At 36.7% G+C, this 25,576-nt stretch overlaps 13 protein-coding genes across 13 annotated transcripts; 5 read left to right on the top strand and 8 right to left on the bottom strand.

The window, feature by feature from the left end:
• Nucleotides 1-1,967: 1,967 nt before the first annotated feature.
• On the bottom strand, nt 1,968-2,483 carry B0P05DRAFT_544915 (uncharacterized protein; the record flags this gene model as incomplete). The annotated part of the gene is made up of 2 exons (XM_051578577.1): nt 2,404-2,483; nt 1,968-2,342 (listed from the first exon to the last, which is right to left on the bottom strand). Coding segments are annotated over exons 1-2 (211 nt in total), but the record flags the coding sequence as incomplete, so codon positions are not given.
• A 670-nt stretch (nt 2,484-3,153) lies between these two features.
• Nucleotides 3,154-4,073, bottom strand: B0P05DRAFT_471482 (uncharacterized protein; the record flags this gene model as incomplete). The annotated part of the gene is made up of 2 exons (XM_051574619.1): nt 3,154-3,615; nt 3,672-4,073. Coding segments are annotated over 2 exons (864 nt in total), but the record flags the coding sequence as incomplete, so codon positions are not given.
• A 1,088-nt stretch (nt 4,074-5,161) lies between these two features.
• On the top strand, nt 5,162-6,245 carry B0P05DRAFT_587855 (uncharacterized protein; the record flags this gene model as incomplete). Its single annotated transcript, XM_051582622.1, has 4 exons — nt 5,162-5,251; nt 5,298-5,344; nt 5,393-6,065; nt 6,117-6,245. The coding sequence occupies 4 exons, from the start codon at nt 5,162-5,164 to the stop codon at nt 6,243-6,245; spliced, it is 939 nt and encodes a 312-aa protein (XP_051434305.1).
• A 57-nt stretch (nt 6,246-6,302) lies between these two features.
• B0P05DRAFT_130970 (uncharacterized protein) lies at nt 6,303-8,354 on the bottom strand. The gene is made up of 12 exons (XM_051573023.1): nt 8,287-8,354; nt 8,139-8,194; nt 7,935-8,078; nt 7,815-7,882; nt 7,630-7,740; nt 7,498-7,584; nt 7,391-7,456; nt 7,123-7,348; nt 6,869-7,011; nt 6,605-6,811; nt 6,367-6,537; nt 6,303-6,325 (listed from the first exon to the last, which is right to left on the bottom strand). The coding sequence occupies exons 2-11, from the start codon at nt 8,164-8,166 to the stop codon at nt 6,517-6,519; spliced, it is 1,101 nt and encodes a 366-aa protein (XP_051434304.1). The 5' UTR covers nt 8,167-8,194; nt 8,287-8,354; the 3' UTR covers nt 6,303-6,325; nt 6,367-6,516.
• On the bottom strand, nt 8,336-9,912 carry B0P05DRAFT_131001 (uncharacterized protein). Its single transcript, XM_051573024.1, has 6 exons — nt 9,794-9,912; nt 9,427-9,751; nt 9,272-9,382; nt 8,579-9,221; nt 8,489-8,533; nt 8,336-8,440 (listed from the first exon to the last, which is right to left on the bottom strand). The coding sequence occupies exons 1-5, from the start codon at nt 9,868-9,870 to the stop codon at nt 8,499-8,501; spliced, it is 1,191 nt and encodes a 396-aa protein (XP_051434303.1). The 5' UTR covers nt 9,871-9,912; the 3' UTR covers nt 8,336-8,440; nt 8,489-8,498.
• Nucleotides 9,913-9,988: 76 nt separating this feature from the next.
• B0P05DRAFT_587853 (uncharacterized protein) lies at nt 9,989-11,165 on the bottom strand (the record flags this gene model as incomplete). The annotated part of the gene is made up of 6 exons (XM_051582621.1): nt 9,989-10,195; nt 10,242-10,369; nt 10,420-10,547; nt 10,593-10,697; nt 10,742-11,095; nt 11,152-11,165. The coding sequence occupies 6 exons, from the start codon at nt 11,163-11,165 to the stop codon at nt 9,989-9,991; spliced, it is 936 nt and encodes a 311-aa protein (XP_051434302.1).
• A 196-nt stretch (nt 11,166-11,361) lies between these two features.
• Nucleotides 11,362-12,919, top strand: B0P05DRAFT_544852 (kinase-like domain-containing protein). Its single transcript, XM_051578576.1, has 10 exons — nt 11,362-11,508; nt 11,555-11,738; nt 11,787-11,813; nt 11,861-11,991; nt 12,038-12,107; nt 12,153-12,217; nt 12,268-12,325; nt 12,377-12,394; nt 12,437-12,549; nt 12,600-12,919. The coding sequence occupies exons 1-10, from the start codon at nt 11,409-11,411 to the stop codon at nt 12,887-12,889; spliced, it is 1,056 nt and encodes a 351-aa protein (XP_051434301.1). The 5' UTR covers nt 11,362-11,408; the 3' UTR covers nt 12,890-12,919.
• On the bottom strand, nt 12,915-13,831 carry B0P05DRAFT_471406 (S-adenosyl-L-methionine-dependent methyltransferase; the record flags this gene model as incomplete). Its single annotated transcript, XM_051574616.1, has 2 exons — nt 12,915-13,481; nt 13,529-13,831. 2 exons carry the CDS (start codon nt 13,829-13,831, stop codon nt 12,915-12,917), a joined length of 870 nt encoding a protein of 289 aa, XP_051434300.1.
• A 147-nt stretch (nt 13,832-13,978) lies between these two features.
• Nucleotides 13,979-16,259, bottom strand: B0P05DRAFT_544848 (Rho GTPase activation protein). Its single transcript, XM_051578575.1, has 10 exons — nt 16,092-16,259; nt 15,982-16,049; nt 15,821-15,936; nt 15,573-15,777; nt 15,404-15,529; nt 14,977-15,351; nt 14,721-14,928; nt 14,533-14,673; nt 14,377-14,482; nt 13,979-14,332 (listed from the first exon to the last, which is right to left on the bottom strand). Exons 2-10 carry the CDS (start codon nt 15,994-15,996, stop codon nt 14,101-14,103), a joined length of 1,524 nt encoding a protein of 507 aa, XP_051434299.1. The 5' UTR covers nt 15,997-16,049; nt 16,092-16,259; the 3' UTR covers nt 13,979-14,100.
• Nucleotides 16,260-16,503: 244 nt separating this feature from the next.
• B0P05DRAFT_544844 (P-loop containing nucleoside triphosphate hydrolase protein) lies at nt 16,504-18,858 on the bottom strand. Its single transcript, XM_051578574.1, has 7 exons — nt 18,676-18,858; nt 18,330-18,628; nt 17,902-18,270; nt 17,744-17,852; nt 17,260-17,681; nt 16,758-17,207; nt 16,504-16,711 (listed from the first exon to the last, which is right to left on the bottom strand). The coding sequence occupies exons 1-7, from the start codon at nt 18,805-18,807 to the stop codon at nt 16,549-16,551; spliced, it is 1,944 nt and encodes a 647-aa protein (XP_051434298.1). The 5' UTR covers nt 18,808-18,858; the 3' UTR covers nt 16,504-16,548.
• Nucleotides 18,859-19,347: 489 nt separating this feature from the next.
• On the top strand, nt 19,348-20,590 carry B0P05DRAFT_544838 (uncharacterized protein; the record flags this gene model as incomplete). Its single annotated transcript, XM_051578573.1, is given in 5 exon segments — nt 19,348-19,562; nt 19,833-20,031; nt 20,055-20,127; nt 20,145-20,294; nt 20,365-20,590. Coding segments are annotated over 2 exon segments (261 nt in total), but the record flags the coding sequence as incomplete, so codon positions are not given.
• A 3,256-nt stretch (nt 20,591-23,846) lies between these two features.
• B0P05DRAFT_471557 (uncharacterized protein) lies at nt 23,847-24,122 on the top strand (the record flags this gene model as incomplete). Its single annotated transcript, XM_051574626.1, has 1 exon — nt 23,847-24,122. A coding segment is annotated over one exon (276 nt), but the record flags the coding sequence as incomplete, so codon positions are not given.
• A 225-nt stretch (nt 24,123-24,347) lies between these two features.
• Nucleotides 24,348-25,448, top strand: B0P05DRAFT_471455 (uncharacterized protein; the record flags this gene model as incomplete). Its single annotated transcript, XM_051574618.1, has 1 exon — nt 24,348-25,448. One exon carries the CDS (start codon nt 24,348-24,350, stop codon nt 25,446-25,448), a length of 1,101 nt encoding a protein of 366 aa, XP_051434295.1.
• Nucleotides 25,449-25,576: the final 128 nt, after the last annotated feature.

Below are 25,576 nucleotides of genomic sequence, written 5' to 3'. Positions count from 1 at the left end.
CATTTAATAAAAGACACAGTTCTTTCTTTCATTGGCTCAAAGACAAGCGTGTATATAAACAAAGTGCATGCTTGTATTCTTCATCAATGATGTATCCTTAGTATTCTTAGAACAAGTATGAAGAAAATATCTACATGTCAATTTAATACTACTGCTTTGAGCTGGCTCTTATTCGGTTATTTACCAAGTGCTCTCTTCTTGATAAGATCTCTTTATATTCTATGAACAAGTCTTATCCAAAGTCCTTTGCATACATAATGAAAACATTCCTTATTTTTTGTTTATTTTGACATGAGTTTTTTTAATAGAAGCATATGTTGAATGCATCAATAAATTCAGAGCATTTCATCTATCTCTAACAAACCATTTGAAGTACATTCTCTTACTAAGCTGTAAGCCTGGCCAGGATAGAAAAAGAAAAAAGAACGAGGTATAAAAAATATGGAGTTTATGCATCGATCCGTTATACCGGCCTAGTCACAGTAACGTCCAAGTATGATGGGTCTGACACCATGCATATAGTTACACTGAGCTCCATTTATTGACTGATCTACGTATATTGATTTTCTTTATATGCTACATATGCATGCATACAAGCGGCACAAATAATGCTGCAATAGTTCTAGCTGCTTTTTTCTTTCATTTATACTACTAAACCAGGCTATTGTCAATCTTGCTGGCAAGAAACTTAAAAAAAAAGACTTCTTTGTTATTTATGTACTACTGTCTTTTGCAAGGACTAATGCGTGATATTTAGTTTTTTGTTGACAAAGAATACAAGAAGGGTTAGAATATAAAAGTAACATGCACACCTACAACAAATGAAAGTTCTCCTTTTTTTCACGAATCAAGCAGTTGATACGCTTTAATGCTTTATTATGGCTAACAATAAATTGGGTATGAATATGTCTATAAGTTAAAAAAAATGGGCTAGTCTTTTACATAATTAAAAGACATAAGAAAAGCATATAACCCTGAGAGAAACTTTTACGAAGCTCAATTCATCTAAATCTAAAAAGAAAGTCAGAGATGAAAACTTTAAAACCAATTTGGACGTACTCCTTTGTTTTCAATTAATGTATCGGTATCCTACATCTCGACCATCCATATAGAATGACATAAATTGGTCTAAAAGGAGATATTCATGAGAACGGTCTATCATAAAGTCTGTGCAGTAGAGTACTGTAAGAAACTTTAAAAAGTTACAAAGAATAGCACTTTGAGCTAGTACGAAAAACGGCTGTTAGAAGAGAAGATAAGTCCGTGCTACACCTAGCTTAATATTATTATGCTTCTTTATAGCGCATATAATTCTAGACCAAGAAGAAAGCTATTTCTCTGTGTCTTACTTGGTGCATTGCACTAGAATGATATGCATTAGCTCTCATCAGTTTTTTTTCTTCATTTTTGAGTTATCAGGCAAACAGGAAATAACTTTGTCGTTAAGCATTCTACACTAAAGAGGAATCATCTTTGATGAGATCGAGCATTTTTTTTTAGAAAAAAACAACGAACAGTTTATTTCATCAGAGCAAGTACAAGGCTACTAAAACTAGCGCCATTATGTCATGAAAAGCAATCGCTTTGTCTTTATCAACATCACTTTTACTTATATATCGATGTTTATGACCACAAAGACGATAAAACGCATTCAAAGAAGGTAGAAGATCATTTTGACTAAAACGGATTGTGAAACATGCTGAATTTCATAATGGACAATGACGAGTTATGCTTTACAGTATTTCTACTTTGAATTCAGACGATATTAGTTTTTTTCTGGACGAATCAAAATTAATTTCCAGATGTTTTTCTTGCCTATTTTGGACAAAATAAAAATGGAAATTAAACAGAAAGAGAAGAATTATTAGAGAAGGTACAATAGTATGTTAGATGATTTTATCTATAACAATCTTAATTCCCAAAGGAAATAACGTGTTCATTACGGCGATTATTGCTTTTCTTTTTAGTTTTTCTTGAATCGTTCTGGACAGCTTTCACGCTTCCAAATTGACTTGGCAATGTTCATCATATTCAAACTAGCGTTGATGTCACGCTGCCATAATGTTCTGCACGTCTTGCAAACGAGAACACTATTGCTGTGGGCACCACTAGTACCACCCAAAGTTCTACTTTCACATTCGGAACATATTTGGGACGTCAAATATCCATCAATGTCCACAACGAGTAAGTCACCAGCCCTCTCTCTTCTTTTCAACGTTCTGTATAGAAGACCAGTGACACCAGTCCGGACCGTTTTCATCTTCGCATGGTCCTTCCCAAACATGCCACTACCAAATACTATCAGTGGTACCTTCTGTTTGTACTGAAAGAAATTGCTTTCTCCAAGTACCATAAACTTATGAGTATAAAAATTATCGTAGCCATGCCCAAGTAACTTTTTACCTTGTTTCTGTTGTTTTCGGTGTCATTTTTCTCTTTCCTTTATCCTTCTTTCCGGACTTATTCCCTTTCTTTTTCCGCTTCCCTTTGTTCTTTGCTCTTTTTCGTTTGTTTCCTCTTGACTTCTTGTTGTATTTCTTGGTACCATCTAGCAACATTTTCACCATTTGCTCCGGTGCTCGTTGGCGATTCTGGTATAAGAAAAAGGTCTCTTTTGCAGTTTCTTGATTGTAAAAACTGAAAATACGACCAATGTTTTCGAGCATATAAATGGCATACTCCATATACAGTGATTCATTGGCAGTCTTATTGGTGGGTATATTTGTTTCAATCGTCTTAATACCGCATGCTTTCTTTTTCTTCTCTTGCTCTGCTGAGAATTCTGTAGAGCCTGTCAAGTGGTAATATTCCTTGATGGAAAGTTGTCTGAAATCGTTAATATTACCACTTGAACCAGCAAATGCAGTGAGAACCCTTTTTCTTTCTGGATCTACGGCTATTGGTAAATAGTGGCTGTCAATTTCATGCTACTCAAAATCATCCAGGATTAGATCAACTTGATTGATTTGCTTGGTTAAACGTTTTTCTGTAATTGTTCGTTTGTTAAAAACAAAATCAACAGAAAAACCGTCTGATATGATCAGGTTACCAAAGAGCCTCTTATTTGTTCCAGTGGGTAATAAAGATTCAATCCTAATAATAAACATATTTTAAATGACTATTATATAAAAACATTTTTTTACAACTATGTACTTACGATTTGGTTCTAAGCGGTTTAAAATCAAATACCTTGTGAAATAAATGCAGCTGATCATTATACCCTTTGGGGAGTGGTTCACCAGGAAGAAATGCTGCTAATGCATTGACCGAAATTGTCACTGATCGCCAATGGCATGATGCTGAAGGGAATACATTGAACAGCCTTGGTAAAGGAAGTCTTCTAACGTCAAACGCTTTATGGGATTGATGTTCCCTTTCAAAGACAGCCAGTATATGAAACAACAGAGGAACAAAAGAGCCAGGGTTATCAGCTAATGATTTTATACTAACTCTAGCATTGAGTTTGTTTTTAAGTGGCAGGCATAGTTCATCGATTCTTCGTTTCATCATAGGGTCTTCAAGTGATTTCTGTTCAGGCCACACCGCTTCACTTTGGCATACATACTGATATCCATATTTTATAACAATATCATCGACATCTTTCGGAGCCATGGACTATATACATAATATTTAAGTAATTAGGGTAAATGGATGTGACTATTAGCTCTTACAACAAGCATAATTCGAATTTGATATTGCAAAAATCTTCTCAATATATTTTCAAGTCTTTCTACAACTGCATTCTCGTAGGTGGTTGCCAGCTCCTTGCAGGCCTCGGCGATGCACTGGCTAGCTCCTCCAATCAAGTCTTCATTAAAAGTGGCATTAGGATTTCCAGCTTTGAAGTTATCCCATTCTTGTAAAAAAATTTGTGGCAGAAGCTTGGTGTTTTTAAGTTCTCTATTGTTCACCAGTTGACAAACAGGATACCAAAACTGTTGCCGAAAGATACCATCAGGTACGGATTCATTTGGGGTTTTCGAAAGATACCAGTTCACAAAAAGTTTGGCTCTAAACACTATCTCTCTTACAGCGCTACAACACGAAGTTATTTTCTGCTTCAATATGTTTTGTTACTCTTTCTTGACACAATTTTGAAAAGTTAATTTACGAGCGTAAACAGTGTAATTTGGCCCAAGATTCTGAATCATAGTATTTGACTTACTCGTAATGTAAAATGAGCAGAGAGGTGAACGTGCAGAAGAGTGGCCGGAAAGTTCACACTTCTTGCATATTACCCCCGGATTAACTTCAGCTTAATTCCTTTGACGTTTTGCTGCTCTTTTTATTTTTTCAGTATTTCAGGCTGCTTTCTCTTTCTTTTTCTGGTATCAACTATTAGATAGGTTTAGTGACCAATATGGCAATATCAATTGAACACCTAATGACTATACCTTCGTGGTCAGTTTCTTGGAGCAGATGGAAAACTTAATTTTTCTTTAAATAAGATGAACCTCGTTAAAAAAACATTATAACAAACAAATCAATCCAATTGTGATGATCTGATATAAATAGCTTTAAATAAATAAAAAAGGTATATTATCACAAATAAGTCTTTTCTCATAACAAGAACATTTGTCATATATTATTATTATGCCAGCTAGTCATAGTTTGATAGCAATAGAACTGAGTTCATTCTAAACAATGATATAGCTGAATCAACATTTACACTCCTACGGAATAGAGTCATATAATCCAGAAACCAGTAAACAGATCTCATCTTGAATGATAAATAACTGTAAAGATGGTTCACAAAGTATATTTTATTGGAAAAGCCAATACTCTTATTCCATCTAATATAACCTTCAGCTCATCAAGTCTTATCTCAGGTTACATCTAAGGACATAATCCAAATCATATATAAACCTAGAATATAAATATTTATAAACGGTCTCAAAGTACTTCCTACGCGTCTCTTTATTTTTTTATAATTTCTATATTCAATCTTTTTATTTAAAAACTCCCAAAACATCACAGTAATTAGTCATTTTGATATTACTTCTCTAACAGTTGATTTCCCTTTACAGATAAATGTCTAAATGTAAACTCTCATTCATCCAAAAAGCTAATCTGGAAATTAATTTTGATTCGTCCAGAAAAAAGCGTAAAAACAGTATTTGGACATTTGAAATGAGCGGGTATTTTGTCCTTTACTATCATTATGGATTTCTTTGCTAAAAAGAGCTTTTCGTTCGAAAAAATACCAGATTTGACTGGAAAGGTAGCCATTATTACTGGTAGTAACACTGGTGTAAGTATACAATAGCAACAAACAACAGCTCATCTCAATTTCCCAGATCGGCAAAGTATGTGCTTTCGAGATGGCAAAAAAGAATTGTACTATGTAAGTAAAGTTTGATTTTCATAAAGTGATATTGATGCTTTGCTCGAGTGTGTTGGCTTGTCGAAGCGAAGAAAAGACAAAAGCTGTAGTTGATCAAATCAAAACAGAAACAGGCAATGAAAACATTGAGTTTATTCAACTTAATTTGTTGCGCCTAGCATCAGTCAAAGAATTTGCGGATGCTTTTTTGGCTAAGTATCATCGACTTGACATTTTGCTTAATAATGCAGGTGTGATGATGTGTCCATTTGGGTTGTCTGATGATGGTATTGAAGTCCAATTTGCTACGAACCATGTCGCACACCATTTTCTTACTATGCTGTTACTTCCTGTCTTGGAGAAATCACAGCCTAGCCGTATCATCAATGTAAGTTCAATGGGTCATCGCATTCCTTTCAAGAGCCTGGACCTGGAATCTATCAGTGATCCCAAGAAATACAACAAGACAATTCAATACGCAAAGTCAAAGACATGTAACATTCTGTTTACAAGGGAATTGACAAAGCGATTGGAAGCTAAAGGGTATGATAATGTATTTGCCAACTGTAATCATCCTGGTGCTGTTAAGACCGACCTTTATCGTCATTTTACTGGTATTCAAAGCCTTGTTACACTTGCTCTTAACTTGTTCTTGATCACGCCTGAGCAAGGTGCTCTAACTCAACTTTATCTGGCCACAAGCCCTGACGTCGAACAAAAGAGAATCAAGGGCCAATACTTTGTAAGTTAGCACATGGAAGACAATACACGCTTACTTATTTTATTTCGCTAGGTTCCTTTTGCTAATCCTGATAAGCCTCACGGTGTTGCTGCCTCAGAGACTGCACCTTCAGAATTATGGGAATTTACTGAGAAACTTATCAAAGAAAAGGTCCCTGATTACCCAGGTGCACCTATTTAATCATATATAATTTATTGAATAATACATGTAAAAGCCAATAATTAATAACAAAAATCTTGATCGTAACCCAAAGTTGTTGACTAAATAAAACTAAGTATCAAAAAGGAAGATGTTCACTTACTTGCTGTATATTTTTGTTTCTTGCTATACTATCAAGTGTATTCTTTAACAAATCAATTAGATCGTCTGTATAGACAACACCTTGTTCATTGGAAAAAGAGAGTAGCTCTTTTGCAATATGTTTAGCAACTTTTTGTTCTTTATGAAGCTATCAATATATAAACATATATTTCTTTCGTAATATCAATAAAGCATACCTTTGCAAGTTCATTTGACTTAATAGCCATTTCCTTCTTTACCTTATTGACTTCTGCACGTATTTTTTCCAAATGTTGCACTTTGTTTTCGAGTGCATGAATTTCTTGAGAAATCTCATTTATCTTTTGCGTTTGTCCATGAAGAACTGCTTGATGCTCAATTTGCAACACATGCTTTTCATTCTCTAAACAATCAGTTATTTCTGATACATGCTGTTGCTGCTCAGCTATCAAGTTATCAATACGAGCCTGGCATTGTATTGTCAATTGAGCGTTCTCAGCCATAAACAAGTCCTTCATGCGTACTTGAGTTTCAATTTGCTTTTCTTTCAACTCATTCAGACTGAGCGAATAATATGCATGTGTATTTTTAAGTTTCTGCTGTAATTCTTTGATCACAAGTTGATATGCGTCTTGATCTGTAATTGCCTTTTTAAGCGACTCTACTTCTTGTTGATGTTTCAGCTTTAAGGACTTGATTTCAGAAGCATGAGTTAGTGTCATAACAGACATCTTTTCAGAAAGTTCCATCATGGCTCTATTGTCTTTAAACAACGAACCTGTGGGTGAATTGGGTTCACTTTGAGCTTGTTTTTGCATTAGATTGAACGACAGTTCTGCTAGATCCTTGTCTTTAGCATCAAGCCGTTCGTGTGAATGGGACAATCGACGAGTGTATTTTGCTTTTTCTAAATCAAGCAAAGATTGGTATTCTTGTTTTAGAGAAATTTCTCTTTTTTCAAAATCCATTCGAGCCAGTCCAAGTTGTTTATGCAAATCTGAAAGCTGTGAAAATTTAGTCAGTTTTTCTTTTGATAGTCATATTACCTGGTATTGATGCGCTTCTCTCATGTCTTGTATTTGACTGTCTTTTGACTTGATTTCTTTTAGTAGCTACAGATAATCAGTATTCAAAAAGAATAGAGTGCGCATACAATCAGATTTTCTTTCTTTAATTGATCCATTTCTTTGATATGCTTGGACTTGATTTCTTCAATAGTCTGTTCATACTGATAGATAGTCTAGCATGAACTTGTAAATATCATTATTGATAGGCTGATCCTTACCGAAGCATTGCCGACTTTCCAGTCATTTTTTTGTCCATTAAGTGAATATAGACTCATAGTGCTTGATGCCATCATGGTAGGAGAAGTTGGACCCGATGAAAAAGGAGAAGCCTAAAACCAAAAAAAAAAAAGAAAAACGACATAAAATAAACAACTTCCCAAATTTGAATCAATATGATGTATACCTTATGATAGTGATTAGTTAAAGTTTGAACTGGCAACTGTGCAGTATACTTTCGAGTTCCCGGTAATCCTAGATACAAGCATAAACACGAGAGATGAGAGTATTTTATCTTGTTCCTTACCTAAATACTCAAGTCCTTTCTTTAAGCGCCTGGCTTCTCTGTCAAGCTTTCGAGATAAAATATGGGTGATATCACATCCAATACTATCTTGGTGTTGCTTATCAGCAGTGTTAGCGTAATATGCATGTACCATGCGAATAAAACCTTGAAGTAATAAGTTACTTGTCTTCCTTTTTTTTTTTTTTTAAAAAAAGAGTCTCTTACTTTCAACATCGCCTCTTGATACTGCCATAGAGTCTTCAAGATTTCCAGAGTTTTCACTTAAAGAAGTCTTTAGAATAATTGGGAGCTTATTTTCTTTTGGAATACACGTAAGCGGTTGTTTTATGAATACATATATATTGTCATGTACCTTGAATCTCAAAAGGCAAAATAGCCAAATTGTCATGATTGTCATCATCCTTCGATACCACTTCTGAATAGAAAAATCGCTTTCTATAGCCTTCTTCTCTTTTCCCAAATTCTTGAAAGAGCTCATACAATAGACTTGCATTTTTTGTAACAATCTTTTTGATCACTGGTTAATTAATCATTCAGTCCTGTTTTAGCCTTACCTCTGTGTATTTATCCCTTCTCCATAATTCCGACAGTAATAGACCCTAAATAAAATCAGATACGTTTCTGAATAGATTGACCTACATAACCTGTGATAACTTTTTTAGCCATGGAACCTTTTCCACTTTCAAGGTCTGATCGAAATACTTTGATCCTCTTTTCTAGTTCAGCTAATGTAGGGTAGATGCGACTCACAGACTCTTCTACTTGACTAATGGCCTGCATACACTTGAAAAAACCTACCAAGGCCATCTTCTTCTCATCCACAATGGACATTTCAGCGCGATAAATCAGGTCCTCATGGTCATACAGCAAATCGACTTGCTCTAATGGTTTAAGGGAGCATAGAGTGGGTATCCATTGGCTACATATCTCTTGTTGCAACTTAGTAACTCGATCCATCACAATCTCAGAAGTAGTCCGATTCATGTTCATATGAGAGGTTTGTTGGATAAGATGAGTCATTTTATTCTTCTGACCAAGCGTAGCATTTACCAAGTCGTCATATGTCTTGAGTAACAAATTTTTTTCCTCCTGCAAGGTATCCATGGGTACATAACAATCAAGTGTTAAATAAGGTTGTTGCTGCATTAAACTTGGATGCAGTTCAACTTGTCTCAAGAACTGAATGTCCAAGTCAATACTAGCAAGGGTAATACCATGCTTTGAGAATTCTCTTTGAGCAATTCGGTCAAATTTATCTATAGTCTGATGGGCCGTTCTAATTACAATCTAAATCTCGGGTAAATAGACAATGAGGCCGTGCTTGATTATTACCTGACATGGGATTCCAAGTTGTCTAGAGCTGCATGAAGAGCAATGGATTGAGCATGTATTTCTTCTATGTATTTTTCAATGAGCTCTTGTCGATATAAGCTCGTCTTTAAAATAGTCTATAGATAGCATAAATATTAAACTACAGATAAGATTGGCTTACTTTATGAATTTGATCCAGACGACGAGTGAGATGAGGTTGCTGTTGATCAATCATGCTCTTAATGTCTTTTAGACTAAGAATTTGATTAAATTCAACAAGGCTTTCGGTAGGTTGAGGTATAGTAAGCGGCTGAAATGTAAAAGGATTTTGCAATAAACGGCGATTAAACACAACGACACTATCTTCTTGCTCAAAGTATTGCTGAATGTATGATTTATTACTGCTTGTATCCAATTTCAATTGAATGCCATTTTTTGTCAATAGTATTTGATCCATTTCTCGAGTTTGAATTCGATGTGCAATTTCTCCTGCAAGTTCATTCAAGCTTTAAAAAGTTAGCAAGGGATACATTGTCTTTATTTCGTACTCTTTAGGATCCAGCGTCTTGGCAAAAAGACTATTTGAGTCAAAGACTTGACCTGTTTCTGCAACAATAACCTTCATGAATAAAAGATAAAGAAAAGAAAAGAAAAGAAAAGAGATAAAGAATAATCACGAGAAAAAAGTCAGCTGTGAAATCACAATTTGCATAATGCAAATCAAGCCAATCAAGTGATTTATTTTATGAAACAAACAAACTGTCCTTTTGAGCTCTTTCCAGCTTGCTTGCTCGTAAATGGTATACTTTACGAAACTCTCTAAACTGCTTTACAAAACTGTCATTGTCCAAATTTCCATCCAAAAAGCTTTGTGCTACTGATTCTGATAGCTCGTCTGATTCATACACACTTGCTTTTAATCTTGTCAATACAGTAGCAGAAGAAAATCTCTGTTGAAATATCCATAAGTACAAGTTCAGCCAATACCCAACTTACATTAAAGGCTTCCTGCTGCAGTTTTTCTTTTTGTTCGAATTCGAGTTTGGATAATTTGTATTGATTGTCCAATACTTCAACTTCTGATTTTAGTTTTAATAATTGATCTTCTCGACTTAGGTTTTTATCTATAGGCTATAAATGAGACATTGCAGCTGTGCACATACTATGGTCTTACGTGCAAGTTGTTCATTGCCGTTTCTCAAATCCTCTTGAAAATTTTTGAGGTTTTTAATCCTTTCCAATGAATGGAAAAAGATCTCAAAAGCAGTTTCGTTTTGAAGCAATTCTTCCATGTCTTCTTGGCTAAATTTATTGTTAGCTATTCTTATCTTTTTGATTTATGCATACCTTAATTTAGAGATAGCATTATATTCTGGATTTACTACTGTTGCTATTGCTGTTGGTGTTGAAATAGAGGCTGTAGGTATAGGGGGAGGAGGACGGGAGCGATATCTAGCTAGGCAATAAATATACAATGTAGACTATAGAATACTTACCCTTCTTCAGGCTTTGGTGGTAATTGTTGAGGAGAGGTATCATTTAAATTCTTTTTTGCTGGTGGTCTTTGTGAGAATTCGTCACGTATTTCTTTTACCAGAAGACCTAAATTGGATTGTTGGCTCCAACTAGGCAAAGCGTCGTGCATAACTACGTCGCCTTCTATCCAAGGGTGTCGCATACCTGTAGGCGACACTGTTATCACGGGAGGCTCTTCTGGGAACTCAGCAGGTAAGTTGACGAGTAAGAAAGTGCTTTCTTCTGCGTTTAAAGGTATTTCGTAAATCTGGCCATCTACTACAACAACTGTAGAAGGGTTCTGAGACAGCAAAGAACTTATTTGGAGACTTTTTCTATAAGCCAAAAAAAAAAAAAAGTTTGAAACCATAGTAAATATAGAGATACTTACGGGTCTTGGGCCATTATTTATTTATGCTTAAGTGAAAAAAGAAAAAAAGAAAGAAAACAATCGTTGTCTAAAAGTGCGCAGGATAGAATAACTATGATTGGGCAAATACAATGGTTGTTTCACTTTAAGGCAAACGAGCCTCAGATTGCTTGTTCCACAAGCCCGACATTAAAAAAAATTTAACTTTCTTCTCCTGTATTTTCTTTCTTTTTTTTTTCTTTTTATTTTTATTATTCTCTCACTCTATCATTAAAAAAATGGGCCTTTTTAAAGCGCTTGATGCAATTGTTCATGGAGGTGTTGGTCAACCTGATTCTTATGAAAAAAAGAAAGATTATACCTTTGGTGAAGTTTTAGGTAACGGGTGCTCTTGATCGTCAATAGACTAATTTAAGTTCGATAGGCAGTGGCTCATTTGGATCTGTAAAAAAAGCTATTCGAAACAGTGACGGCAAAGAAGTAGCTATCAAAGTAATTCCTAAGCGCAACGTAAAGAATCATTTAGATATGGTCAAGGATGAAGTGAATGTATTAAAAGGCTTAAACCATCCCAATGTCATTGGATTTTACGATACATTCGAATCCAGGTATAATAGTAATTTATTAATAATCATCGCCTCATACAATTTGATTAGGGACAAGTTTTATCTTGTTTTTGAACTGTAAGCACGCGCTTGTAATACATTCTAGGCTAATTAATCGCCTATAGTGCTACAGGTGGTGAATTGTTTGAACGTTTGTTTGAAAGAGGCAAATTTACTGAGAAAGATGCAGTGGCAATCATTCAGTCTGTATTAAAGGGTCTTGCCTATCTGCACGAAAACAATATTGTTCATAGAGGTAAACTATCTAGAGTTATCATAGCATAAGACTAAAACACAAATAGACATGAAGCCCGAAAATTTGTTATTCAAGACACCTGAGTCTGATTCCGACTTGGTGATTTGCGATTTTGGGTAACTATAGAATTGTGGCTGGTGACATACTTATAAATAATATAGTATTGCAAAATCAAGTTCTCAGGCTTCTGCCCTGGAAACTGTGTGTGGTTCACCAGGTTATGTTGGTAAGACAAGTCTATATTAATATACGCCTATATTAATTACATTTGTGTAGCACCAGAAGTATTGTTGCAAAAGGGCTATGGCCCTGCAATCGATATGTGGGCTGTTGGGTAAATGTACATGCATAAGTATATTTTTAAACTAACTATCTTGCCTAATAGTGTAATCACCTATACATTGTAAGCAGAAAACTATTAGATATGAGTATTTATTTTGTTTAGACTGTGTGGTTATCAGCCATTTCAAGCAGAAGATCAAGTTGAATTAATGGATGAAATTACACATGCTCGCTTTGATTTCCACGAAAGATACTGGAGAAATATCTCTATGGATGGTAACATCAGTACAATTATATTCTAATTTGTTTGCTAAACACTACATTAGCCAAGGAATTCATTCGTGCACTCTTAACCTTGGATGACAAAAAAAGATTGACTGCAAAAGAAGCCATGACTCACAAATGGATGACAAGTAACAATGCTAATGATATTGATATCTTGGATACTGTTCGTGAAAATTTCAATCCTCGCCGCACATTAAAAAGCGCAGTTGGTGCTATCAGAGCTATGAACAGACTAAAGACAGCTTCTATGATTGTTGCACAAAAGAAACCGCAGCAAGTAGAAGATCCTGTTGTTACAGAGACATCTACTCCTGCTGTAGCTGCAGTATAATATGTATTTCTTTATTATTAATAAACTAATCTTTTTTTTTGGATGCTCTCATAATATAATTCACTTCTAATGATTCAAATCCACCTACACCAATCAAGCCATTACGCTCAGCTAATTTCCATTGTCTACTAAAAGGATCCCATGAAATGCCACGAATATCTTTCACTTGCCATTCGTTTCCAAATGATTCAATGGCTTCTCGCATTTCTCTACTCTTGATATATTTACTCCAATCGTGCGTACCATCATGAACCATGCCTAACACTTTTTCAGCCAGCAACACAGTCAATGCATAAGCTATTGGTGTACGTGACATGGTAGAAATAAATAAATTGCCTCCTGGTTTTGTCAAATTGGCACAGGTACGCAAAAATTCAAGTGGCTGATTTACGTGTTCAATGATCTCCATGGCTAGCACAACATCAAATTGTTCACCTTGACTTAAAAGGTCTTCTGCTGTTGTGTTTCTATATTCAATTTTACCAGGACCTTGCCATAAGCGAGGATCTTTACGGGAATGTAATTGAGCCATTTGAATATTATCAAAAGAAGCATCAGCACCAACAACTTGACCACCTAAACGAGCAAGTGCCTATGCCTTCATTTAATTGCATGAATCAAAGAAAAAAAAGTGCTTACCTCGGATAAAAGTCCACCACCACAGCCAATATCTAACATACGAAGGTTTTTAAAAGGAGTAGATGTTTCCGCAACTTCTTTGTCGACAAGTTGGTCGCGTACATAGGAAACACGGGGTGGGTTCAAGAGTTGAAGCATACCAAACTCGCCTGAAGGATCCCACCACTCGGCTGCTTTGTCGCTGAATTTTTTGACTTCAGTTTTATCAATAGTCGAGAAACTAGGTTTGGTAGAATAACAGGCCCGAGAAACGCTGCTGTAACAAGAGCGTGTAAAAAGTGACTTGAGTGAGCTTTGTATCATTTAATAAAAAAACAAATAAAAGGAAATTGCATGACACCCACCCCTCTCACACACTTTAAAGGTTATTAGCAGTCACTAATAACTGGGCCAGAAGGCAACTTTCAAATGAAAAGGATGTCGAGCTGCCATTTTTTGTTTGTTACTAGATATCGCCACTTTACAGTAGAAAAAAGAAAAAGCCATATTAATATTGCTATTGTTCTTTATTTCTACTGATTAGAGTATGTTCTACTATAATGTTTTACATGAATTTATTTGGGATTTTTATATTACTGTTCTTCATCAGGTTCGAAGATTAAGCGGTAATTCTCTAAAATTGTTTTTACTACTCGCACATGCCAATGTGTGTCAGCTAATCTTTGTTCTTCTTGTTGTTGATATTGCTCTTGTGAGTTAATAGACGATTGGTTACTATTACTTTCACCTCCCATCAAAGTGATACCAAATATAGTAGATAGATTACTGGTTGTCATCTTGTTAAATTCTTGATTCTTTTGGACTCTATAAAGCAATTTAATCTAGTTGCGATTGAGGTCATAACTTACTTGTCAAGATGACACATAATGTATTTGAGTGTTGCATAATGAGCATCTGGTAAATCATTGATAATCGTATGAAGACCAAGTACCCGCATACGATCATTCTCAATTTCTATGACAATCTGTCAACAAGGCTTGCTGGTATGATAAAGCTATACTTACTTGCTGCATTCATAAAGTGTTGATAAGAAGATTGAGGGAATAATGGATCTGGCAATTCTCTAAACCAAAGTTTTACTAAACCTGTAATGTTATTCACATCAGCTGTATTTTCATCTGTAGTCAAATCTACGCCAGCACAATCTTTTTGTTTACAGCATAAGTATATTTTATGATGAATCGCAACTTACTTCTGTCAAAAGAACTTTTCAAGCGTTGAATATGGGTTCCTGTACCAGAGATTCGATACAAGCCTTCATTCTTTAGTCCAGATGCTTCAATTGCTTCTATACATTTCACCAAAAACAAAGGCACTTCTTGACCATCACGTTGCATTAACTTTGTCAATTCCACACCGAACACAGGATTGGGCTTCAAAATGCTCATGGCAACTTTAGACTAAATAAAATGAGTTTTATCTCGCTACTTTTTGTATAAACTACTTACCATGGGATATTCCTTGTAAGGTATGTCTGCTTTTCTGAAATTGATGGCACGTTCGCCGAATTCTCTTACTACAGTAAAAGTGTCTTGATCATTGTTAATCTTTTCACACAATGACCTTAATCCTGTGCCCCTGTCATTATCCAATGCTTCTCCATCAGCAGTGATAGCAACTTCAAACAAGTATGAGTAACGAGCTAATTGATATCGAGTAGCGCCACAGCATTCATCACCAATGCTTTTTAAATGAATAATGTCAGAAGGAAGTTGGCTTTGAAAATAATCTTGGCGAGTAGCGTTTGTTGTGGCTAACTGATTTTTATAAGATGTTTGTGCCTGGTTTGCCTTGGCGCATGAATCATCGACTTGTTTTTGAAACTAATTTACCCTTTCTATTAATGTTCATCAAGTTCAGTTGTATTGTCATTACCTGCGCTGGTGTCTTGTTGCTTTTGAATAAACCTGCTTTCTTTGGCATGTACTCGGATTCATTGTTGCTTTTCGCCAAGATGGCTTTTTCCCATTCCTCAGTATGAAGATCATATTTGATTTTACTCTTTTTAAATGAATAAGTTATATGTCAATCAGATATCAAATACCTTTTCCAATGAAACTTCAGCATCCAATCTATTCTTTTCATGACGGTTTCCTTGTTCTTTGGCCGCCTTTCTATTTTTTTCTGTATCTTTGTATACAATTTGTAAATCGTCTGCAACTTCTGAAATATCGCTTGAGAATTTAACTCTTTGTTCTCCTATTGTTTCGTGCACTTTAAGAAGCTGAGTCCAAACAGATCCATATGAACTATGTTGTCAATTAGCGTATGATTCAAGTAAGATCAATTCACCTTTTCTTTGCATGCGTTTTATCATAAGCATCAGACATTGACTGTGCAAGCTTGATAAGTTGCTTTCCATATTCTTTTTCTATAGCAGCTCTTTTCTCCAAAAACAAAGTGACATCCTACACATCTTACTTGAGTAAATAGATATTTCCGGATAATCTTACTTTAGCTGCTTGCATATCTTGCTTTACTTTATCCAATAAGCATTGAAAGCCTCCCTAATGCATCAAACCTGAATTAAAAATTATAAAGAAATTATTGGCCAAAATTTTACCTCGAGATCTGTTAATTTTGAAATAACTTGGTTGTTGGATTCAGCTGTGGTTGTGATGACAACTGGGTTTGTGTTCGAGATCTCGGTCTCGTTAGCATGGTTACCATTTTCAATGGGTGGTTGAGTAGGTTGTTCTTCAGTTGTTAGCATTTAATATCAAAATAAGAGAAGAAAGAAAGAAAGAAAAAAGCTTAATCTATTTTACTTATTATCCTTTTAATAGGTACAACAACGCACATGTCTCTTAGGTTACACTATTGATTTATTAATTTTTTATAGCTCATGATCATGCAAATACAAAGTGCGTTCAGCAGCTTTTTGTCCTTTTTTTATAGGAATGTCCTGCCAAGTGTGTGTATTCCGGGGAATAAGTTGACAGTAACATGCTTATATAAAGATGCCCGCATGTGTCTTGATTTATGCAACAAAAAAAATTTATTGTCAAAATCTATAAATACTATTTAAACTGTCTGTGTTTTAAGCGTTCATAAATATCCAAATTGCCTTCGAGAACTTGATTCTCTGCTCTTTCACAAATAGATATCAGCACTGTCTGAATATGATCATCAGTTATATACTCTGCGTTGAGATCTTTTCTTAGAGCTATAGTGCCAGCCTCTCTATAATCATTTCAATATATATACAAGCCTTTTTTGTGTTGCTTACCTAAACAAATTGTCTAAATCTGCGCCAGTACAAAATTCCGTTTGCTTGGCTAATTCTTCTGGATCAATATCGTTTGAGGCCGAGACTTTCTTGATAATAGTTTTGATAATATCAATCCGATCTTGCAAAGTTGGTAATTCAACATATATTAATTGATCCAAACGTCCTGGTCGAAGAATAGCATCATCGATCTGATCAGGTCGGTTTGTACATCCAATTACAACAACACCTTGTCTTCCTTCAACGCCATCCATTTCATTTAGTAATGTACTCAATACACGTTCATTAACACCACCACTTTCTCCATCATTCATGTCAAATCCTCTTTTTGTACCAATGGCATCCATCTCGTCAATAAAAACAATACAAGGGGAAATACGTTTTGCAGTTGCAAACAATTTACGAATCTTGTTTTCGGTTTCGCCAAGATATTTTGAAAATATTTCGGGCCTAAAATCAATCATCAATAAAAAAAGGGGGATGTTTGATAAATTATGTTTACCCTTTGATAGAAATAACGTTCATCATAGATTCAGACACGAGAGCTTGAACAAGTGCTGTCTTGCCACATCCAGATGGTCCATAGAGTAATAACCCTGAAGGTGGTTTGATACCTAGCTTTCTAAATACTTCAGGCTGTAATAAGGGCAATAAAATTGCTTGTCTCATTCTGTCCTTGATAGCTCGATACCCACCAAGATCATTCCAATCTCTTTTAGGCAAAGTAGATTCTACTTGTTCTGATTGTCTTTGAGAAGGTCGATAGGTTTCAAGAGCGTATTCAAAATCTTGCCATTGTAAGCAATTGGATGATGATAGATTGAGTTTACTCAATTGATCTGCAATATCACTGGATCTCATTGATTTTAGTTTTGCTTGTCGAACCATTAGTTTCAAATCTCTTGCAACGTATCCTGAAGTACGCTATAGATAAACTATTTGCTTAGTAAAAAAAAAAGGGGGGGGGTTCTTTAAAAATTATTTACCAAACTAATTTGAGTTGTATAATAGTTTAATGTATCTTTGTCTTCTGTTCCATCAGCCCCTAGTTTTACGTTTTTCAAGAAATGATTCAAAAGCAGTTTTCTTTGGGGACTATACAGAAGAATGAACTATGAATACAGGATAAAAATCAAGTACATACAGCGAAGGTATAGGTAACAACATGTGTTGGCTGAAAATGTCTGTCTTTTTGAATGCATCTGGTAGTTGCTTTAATTCGCGTGCTAATCCAATAAGGACAATGGGTATTTTTGAGCTACCAATTTTCCTTACACACTGAGAAATCACATCTAAAATCCGTTTAAGTTTGTCCCGAGCATTTTGCTTTGTCAATGCATCTAAATCACGTAATATAAGGATGGAAGGTGCTGATGAGATTGCCTTTTCTGTCAGCAAAGACAACGGATTATAATTTTCAAATTCACTCAAATCATATTCCTCGTCATTGAAACACAATAAGTCATGGCTAGATAGTTCATAGACAACGCTTGAGAGAATCTCACTGACACGTCTATGCTCAAGGAAAAAACAATTGGTCAGTATATGTAATAAATAGTACACACTCCATACTTGACTAGTCTAGTCTTGCCTACACCTGAAACGCCGTGGATCAAGATAGATTTAGCAACAGGGATATTTAGTTGATGATAAGCTTCTGAATTATCAAATGAACTTCGAATCATATCAATCAAGCTTGTGATATATATGTCTTTTTGCTCTTCAGCTGTCACTGCACTACAAGGTCGAGTTTGTACAAATTGATATTGTGTTGATCGATCTGTCTTGTTTGACTCTCCTTCAACAGAAACGATCTTGCAAAGAACTTTGTGACCACATATGTTCCACTCTGTCTGATCGCCCTTTTTCAACTAACACAAAGAAGTTATTCAAAGTTTTTTTTTCTTTTGACACGTACAATATAGCCATAGAGACGACGTTTAACAAGGTCTATATGTCTAGAAGAAATATAGGAGTTGGATAATATTTCAACACAAACTTTAGTTGCAGCTATACTGTTTTGAATACTGCTTATGCGTCGAAAACCCATAACGTTTTTTTTTTTGAAAGAGAAAAAAGTGTCAAGCTTGCAAAAGTCAATTTTTTTCTTTTTCCAGATTTGTCACTTCAAAGCCAGACTTATAAATTAAGAAGAAAGAGAAATGATGCTTGAAGAGCGCATGTAGTATCATCTTCAACTAAAATGTTTTAACTTGTTCTTGTAAATTCTACAGAAACTAGAGGAAAGAACATGTCGCCATACGATTTGAAAGACAAGAAATCAGCGATTCGTAAATGTAAATCTTGCTGGCTATGCCAAATAAGCCTGCAAAACCAGTTTTATCAAATGATTCATTACAGTCGACGAAACTAGGTTGGGCCAATAAAAAAATCTGGTCATTTCCAAATTAAATTGGGACAGAGATGTGAAAATGGGACACGGAAGTGAAAATGGGACGACAATGTTAGTATCTTTCATACGAATCAAAATTATTGGTCGTTGTTTACTGCGACTCGAACTCCAAAGTGGTATTAAGCTTTCGTCCTAGTCAACGAAGAACAAGTCTCACATGTGTTTTTTTCTGGAGATTTGCACTGCTAAAATGAATTTTAAGGTTTTGGCTACACAAGGTTTATGCACGGTAGGTAGAAGTTGTCGACATTTTTACTTTCTTTTTCAAAAAAGTATGCGTACGCCATTATATCCAGAAGTGGAAACCTTGATTAAACTAAAGAAACAAAGCAAGTAAAATGAACAACATGGAGTAGCAGAAAACCAAATAAGACAACCGACAATAAAGCGAGGTAAAGTGTTTTGCTGATAAAAGAACTGTCAAGAAAGCTTACATTTTTTACAAGGCGTCAAGCGTAAAGATACGTTTGAAGAGAAGAAACTCAAAAAGGACGCAAAAATTGCGCGTAGTTCTCTACCATCTACGCAACGTGTGATAATGTAAATCATGTGGCGAGAGAGTACATGCTTCCGCAAGAAGTAAACAATGCCAGAACTACAATTTCAATTTATCAGAATTAATTCAGCAAAGTCTGGGCTCTTCAGATGAAAGATATTCAGTGTCAATTCCCTTAAGGTCATTCATACGGACGCCTGATGATAATGCTTTTAATGTGATTCTAGAAAAAATACAAGGCCTGTCTTTGTTCCTGAGGGAAGTTATCTTCAAAGCTCAATTATTTGTGAATCATTACATTTTAAAACACCCACAAGGCTTGAGCAATGAATTTTTTCAGCAAAACTTTTGGTATTCTGTGTGTCGTCTAATCAATGGAAATATGGAGATTGGCAAATTTGCTCGAAAATACTCTTATCATATCCCTCATCTGCACGAAACATAGGATGAGTTGAATGATTCTGACGATATAGACTTGCTGGTAAAAATTCAAGACATAAAAAACTATGGCCAAGTTTTATCGACTGCCTGTGAAACAATCGCAACATGTTACAACAATTATTATATTGAAAACTTTGAAAATATAATATCCAACTATTTCATATATAAGCTGCGCACTTCTTTTGACGTAAGTCATGTAGGATCCAGCCCAGGCCTAACTTTTTTTTGCCAACGGAACTAACAATACTCATTAATAGAACTTAAAGATGCCAGAAGTGAAGCACATTGTGTACAATCACGTAATGGAAACATTATTTTCCTCTGGTACGACAACTATTACCGCTGAAAACATAACAAGCTCGTTAAATGAGCAAATGAAAGCAAAGGTTTGTCTGTTCCTAATCCCTTTAATGTTACAAATAAGAAACAGATTATCTGCTACCCCCTTAATCAGGGATGTATTGAACAAAGCTCCCTTTGATACAGTCATTTCAGAAAGTAAAGTCGCTGATTTTGAGTTTGATGTCGTGCAAAAAAAAAATTGCGTGTTCAACAATTATGTCGACTGATCCAAAAATAAAGTCGTGCTCACGTGTCATGAACTTCATTTATTTTTACTTGTCGCTTAGTAGTTGCCCAATAAAATTTCTTGGCATGAATTGTTGTTATAAAAAAAGGGGACGATTTTCTGTGTCCATTTTACTTCGTCCTATTTACAATTTATTTTACAGACATTGAAGATGAGTATGCAATTTTTTTATGAAGATGGACAAGGTCATGTTGTTGATGAAAATGGAGTTGAGCCCATGGATCTTGTTGTTGACGAGGAGTTATTCGCTATCGAAACAATAAGTTCTCGTACTCAATTCCTAGCGGATAAACCTCCTGAGAGACCTCATAATCCTGTAATGCGTGCGGTTGCGGATGAAAGGAGTAGTGAGAATGTTTATATGGAGCAATGCAATAAGCGCTGTTATACAGTTTATTCTGATAACGATAAATCTCGATTTTCTCATTTATTTTTCAGCAAATGCTTGAATGCTTCTGCAGCTGCGAGACAATTGGGTATTCATGTCCGAGCAGCGCAGAGATGGGTTAAACGTTATTACAAAGACCCTGAGAGCATCTTCGAAAAGAAGAGAAAGTCAGGTCGGCGTCGTATTCTTGGAGAAGATCATAAGCAGTTTCTTTTAAATTACATTGATGAGAATCCTTCTGCTGTTGTAATCGAAGTGGCAGAAAGTCTAACACAAAATTTTGCGGATCTTAATGCTTCTCGTAGCACTATTTATAACTTTATGACAACTGAGTGCAATCTATCTATTAAGCAGGCACAATTCCAGCCTGTAGAAAGAAACAGCGAAGAAAAGATTCAACAAAAGTACCATTGGGTACAAAAGTGGCAGCAAACTGACTTGGATTTCACAACAAATTGCGTCTGTCTTGATGAGTCAGCCTTTCATATCAATTTGAAACGAGGTATGGCCTGGTCAAAGAAGGGAACTCCCGCCGTAGTTACAGTGCCTACAACTAAAGCGAACGCAACATCGATTTTAGGTGCAATATCTGCAACTGGTTTAATCAATGTCAGTTTGAGAGTTCCAAAACGCATTAAAAAGAGAAAGATTGGACGTTCAACTGGTGGTTATAGCATAGGAACAGTGACAGGGCATTATCTGAGCTTTTTAAAGGCTACTCTTGATGAAATAGACAAGTATCCCGATATGAAGGGACATTACCTTGTCATGGATAACGCTCCTATCCACAGCTCAAGTGATATAGGTAAGTATATCAATTCTTGGGGATATAGGTACGTATATCTTTCTCCGTATTCTCCCAAACTAAATCCAATTGAGCAGTTCTGGTCAGTCGTCAAGAATAAAGTTAAGCGAAATAAGTTTTTGGAAAAAGAATCGCTCATGACAAGGATTAGTGAAGCATGTAACAGCTTATATTTTAGTGATTTCCAAGGCTTTGTTTCTCATTCTGCTAAATGCTTTGACAAGTGTCTCAACAAAGAGAGACTATAAAATATCCAATGCAAAAAAAAAAAAAAAAAAAACGCTCAACGCAACTCAACGCAACTCAACACAACTCAACGCAACTCAACGCAACTCAACGGAACTCAACGCAGCTCAACGCAACTCAACGCAACTCAACGCAACTCAACGGAACTCAACGCAGCTCAACGCAACTCAACGCAGCTCAACGCAACTCAACGCAGCTCAACGCAACTCAACGCAACTCAACGCAACTCAACGCAACTCAACGCTGAACTCAACGCAACTCAACGCTGAACTCAACGCTGAACTCAACGCAACTCAACGCAACTCAACGCAACTCAACGCAACTCAACGCAACTCAACGCAACTCAACGCAACTCAACGCTGAACTCAACGCAACTCAACGCTGAACTCAACGCAACTCAACGCAACTCAACGCTGAACTCAACGCTGAACTCAACGCAACTCAACGCAACTCAACGCTGAACTCAACGCAACGGAACTCAACGCTGAACTCAACGCAACGGAACTCAACGCTGAACTCAACGCAACGGAACTCAACGCTGAACTCAACGCAACTCAACGCAACTCAACGCTGAACTCAACGCAACGGAACTCAACGCTGAACTCAACGCAACTCAACGCAACTCAACGCAACTCAACGAACTCAACGCAACTCAACGGAACTCAACGCAACTCAACGCAACTCAACGCTGAACTCAACGCAACTCAACGCTGAACTCAACGCTGAACTCAACGCTGAACTCAACGCTGAACTCAACGCTGAACTCAACGCAACTCAACGCTGAACTCAACGCAACGGAACTCAACGCTGAACTCAACTCAACGCTGAACTCAACTCAACGCAACTCAACGCAACTCAACGCAACTCAACGCAACTCAACGCAACTCAACGCAACTCAACGCTGAACTCAACGCAACTCAACGCAACTCAACGCTGAACTCAACGCAACGGAACTCAACGCTGAACTCAACGCAACGGAACTCAACGCTGAACTCAACGCAACGGAACTCAACGCTGAACTCAACGCAACTCAACGCAACTCAACGCTGAACTCAACGCAACGGAACTCAACGCTGAACTCAACGCAACTCAACGCAACTCAACGCAACTCAACGAACTCAACGCAACTCAACGGAACTCAACGCAACTCAACGCAACTCAACGCTGAACTCAACGCAACTCAACGCTGAACTCAACGCTGAACTCAACGCTGAACTCAACGCTGAACTCAACGCAACTCAACGCTGAACTCAACGCAACGGAACTCAACGCTGAACTCAACTCAACGCTGAACTCAACTCAACGCAACTCAACGCAACTCAACTCAACTCAACGCAACTCAACGCAACTCAACGCAACTCAACGCAACTCAACGCAACTCAACGCAACTCAACGCTGAACTCAACGCAACTCAACGCAACTCAACGCAACTCAACGCAACTCAACGCTGAACTCAACGGAACTCAACGGAACTCAACGCTGAACTCAACGCAACGGAACTCAACTCAACGCTGAAGTCAACTCAACGCTGAACTCAACGCAACGGAACTCAACGCTGAACTCAACGCAACTCAACGGAACTCAACACAACTCAACTCAAATGATTGGTCGAGATTGTTGGCAAGTCAAAATAAATTGAAACACTTTTACTCCCCCTTTTTTACTTCTACTTTTTTTTCTCCCCTTTTTTTTAAACTGTTGTAAGTTTGTTATGGCAACTTCATCGAAGCTCATTACCATCGTAAACAGATGCTTTGAATGCGGAGATTCAATCTCTTCAACTCAGAAACTTATAAACCACTTGAATATCCACGGTATATCTACACCTAGCAGACCTCTGGGATTCCGAAGAAGAAATAACGAGCAATATACCTTTGTGAAGTGTGGAAACGGTCACGGTTTGATTGAAGCACACGCCGGTTGCCCAGCTTGTTCCGCGCATTATGCAGATGTAAAAGAATTGAAAGACCATTTTTATATTTGTCATCGTCAATCATTAGCCGACCAACACCAGCTTACAAAATCACGGTCGACAGCACAACATCATCAGAACAACGGTCAGAATCAAGAGTCGTCGTCATCACGACAACGACAGGAAAGCAGCCATGATCAAGAACAATCATCGTCGCAGCAGCATCTGAATGACGTCCATTGCGTTACATCTCGTACAAAGGGGCGCTCGAGCACAAGAGCTGAAGATCGCTCTCTGGAGATGGAGCTGTTGGATCCAAAAGATTTGTCTTTTCCGCCTGTGGACCATGACGATCATTTTGTCGCTCAGCAGTTTAATGTGACAAACGCGATGTACGAATTCCAGTGTTCGATTTTACGACAAAAATGGAAACTCTCAATTGAAGATCATATACACCATGCTATGGCGATCAATTCAATTTTACTGTTATCACCAAATAGATACCCAGACAACTTGTCACCGCATTTCTGCGAAGCCAGCCTCAGAACGACCATCAACAAAATTAAATCCATTTATGAATTGAATTTGCCTCGTATGCAAATTGAAACGGTAACCAATATGATCAGCATTATACAGGAACTCAACATCGAAGCAATCAGCCGCAGTCAAGCGATTGTGAAACTTCTGCAACTTGATCTTTTGCCACATGAACGCAAATTTGCCAATGGCCTGGTCGAGTTAGTTAAAAAGTTACCTCGTGTGTCAATTGAAGAGGATGTGAACGAATCCGAACTTAGTACCCGATTTGTTGATCCGTTTTTAAGTGGCCTGTTTGATGATCCTGACGAAGGGGTATTTATTCGATGGACAAACAAAACAACAGCCGAAGCACGAAAAAACGAAACCTTGTGGACACGTCGTCCCGATCTTACCGTAACAAGCTTGAAAGGTGTGAAATGGTCGACCAGCCATGGATACGGTGAAGTAAAACCAGCATGCCATGAAGCAAACAACTATTTTTTGTCGAACGATCTGATCCGAGTGGCGAAATTTTGCAAGAATGCCCTCGACGCACAAAACTTGGAGGGTATTCTAGGTTTGCAAATCATTGGACGATCCATTACCTTCTATCTCTTGGTGTTGCCATCCAAAGGCCTTTATGTCATGTATGAATTAGGGACTCTCCAGCTACCGAGTAACTTGTGTGATTTACACAAACTGCTGATGGATATGCCACTTTGTTTGCTTGTCCTTGATGTCTTCCATCGACTCTGCATCCGCTCTGTTAATCCCTTTCAACCATCGCGACATCGTCCAACTGTCTCTGAGTCCAATTTCTATGGCATCTTTTCAACTTCACAGGATCGCAAGCGGTCTTGCCATTTGAAGAAATACAACTAGGAGTAACAAATCCAATAAAATAAAGTAAGGTTGATGAATATCGTAAAAAAAACAAGGTATCTTTAGTTTGCCACTGTTTTTAGAATACAAGAACGGACGTCTGCTCTCTATTCTTTTATTACAATGTC

This window comes from Gilbertella persicaria (genome assembly GCF_025201335.1).
Source record: "Gilbertella persicaria strain CBS 190.32 chromosome Unknown B0P05scaffold_23, whole genome shotgun sequence".
In the NCBI taxonomy this organism is placed as follows: Eukaryota; Fungi; Mucoromycota; class Mucoromycetes; order Mucorales; family Choanephoraceae; genus Gilbertella; species Gilbertella persicaria.
Note: the sequence above shows the minus strand (reverse complement) of the source record. Positions and strands in the feature narration are given on the sequence as shown.

What these genes read in the sequence shown, in the direction of transcription:
- B0P05DRAFT_544848 (XM_051578575.1), bottom strand. An exon ending in ACACTTTATGAATGCAGCAA is followed by an intron (nt 14,483 to 14,532) that starts GTAAGTATAGCT and finishes AGATTGTCATAG; the next exon opens with AAATTGAGAATGATCGTATG. An exon ending in ATTATGTGTCATCTTGACAA is followed by an intron (nt 14,333 to 14,376) that starts GTAAGTTATGAC and finishes ATTGCTTTATAG; the next exon opens with AGTCCAAAAGAATCAAGAAT.
- B0P05DRAFT_544844 (XM_051578574.1), bottom strand. Translation starts at nt 18,807, where the DNA reads ATGGGTTTTCGACGCATAAGCAGTATTCAAAACAGTATAGCTGCAACT. An exon ending in ATACAACTCAAATTAGTTTG is followed by an intron (nt 17,682 to 17,743) that starts GTAAATAATTTT and finishes GTTTATCTATAG; the next exon opens with CGTACTTCAGGATACGTTGC. An exon ending in GATTTAGACAATTTGTTTAG is followed by an intron (nt 16,712 to 16,757) that starts GTAAGCAACACA and finishes AAATGATTATAG; the next exon opens with AGAGGCTGGCACTATAGCTC.
- B0P05DRAFT_130970 (XM_051573023.1), bottom strand. Translation starts at nt 8,166, where the DNA reads ATGGCAGTATCAAGAGGCGATGTTGAAA. An exon ending in GGAAAGTCGGCAATGCTTCG is followed by an intron (nt 7,585 to 7,629) that starts GTAAGGATCAGC and finishes AGTTCATGCTAG; the next exon opens with ACTATCTATCAGTATGAACA. An exon ending in TACGTGCAGAAGTCAATAAG is followed by an intron (nt 6,538 to 6,604) that starts GTAAAGAAGGAA and finishes ATATTACGAAAG; the next exon opens with AAATATATGTTTATATATTG.
- B0P05DRAFT_131001 (XM_051573024.1), bottom strand. Translation starts at nt 9,870, where the DNA reads ATGAAGGTTATTGTTGCAGAAACAGGTCAAGTCTTTGACTCAAATAGT. An exon ending in GTCTGGATCAAATTCATAAA is followed by an intron (nt 9,383 to 9,426) that starts GTAAGCCAATCT and finishes TGCTATCTATAG; the next exon opens with ACTATTTTAAAGACGAGCTT. An exon ending in GGCTAAAAAAGTTATCACAG is followed by an intron (nt 8,534 to 8,578) that starts GTTATGTAGGTC and finishes GATTTTATTTAG; the next exon opens with GGTCTATTACTGTCGGAATT.
- B0P05DRAFT_544852 (XM_051578576.1), top strand. Translation starts at nt 11,409, where the DNA reads ATGGGCCTTTTTAAAGCGCTTGATGCAATTGTTCATGGAGGTGTTGGT. An exon ending in AAACAATATTGTTCATAGAG is followed by an intron (nt 11,992 to 12,037) that starts GTAAACTATCTA and finishes AAACACAAATAG; the next exon opens with ACATGAAGCCCGAAAATTTG. An exon ending in GAGAAATATCTCTATGGATG is followed by an intron (nt 12,550 to 12,599) that starts GTAACATCAGTA and finishes ACACTACATTAG; the next exon opens with CCAAGGAATTCATTCGTGCA.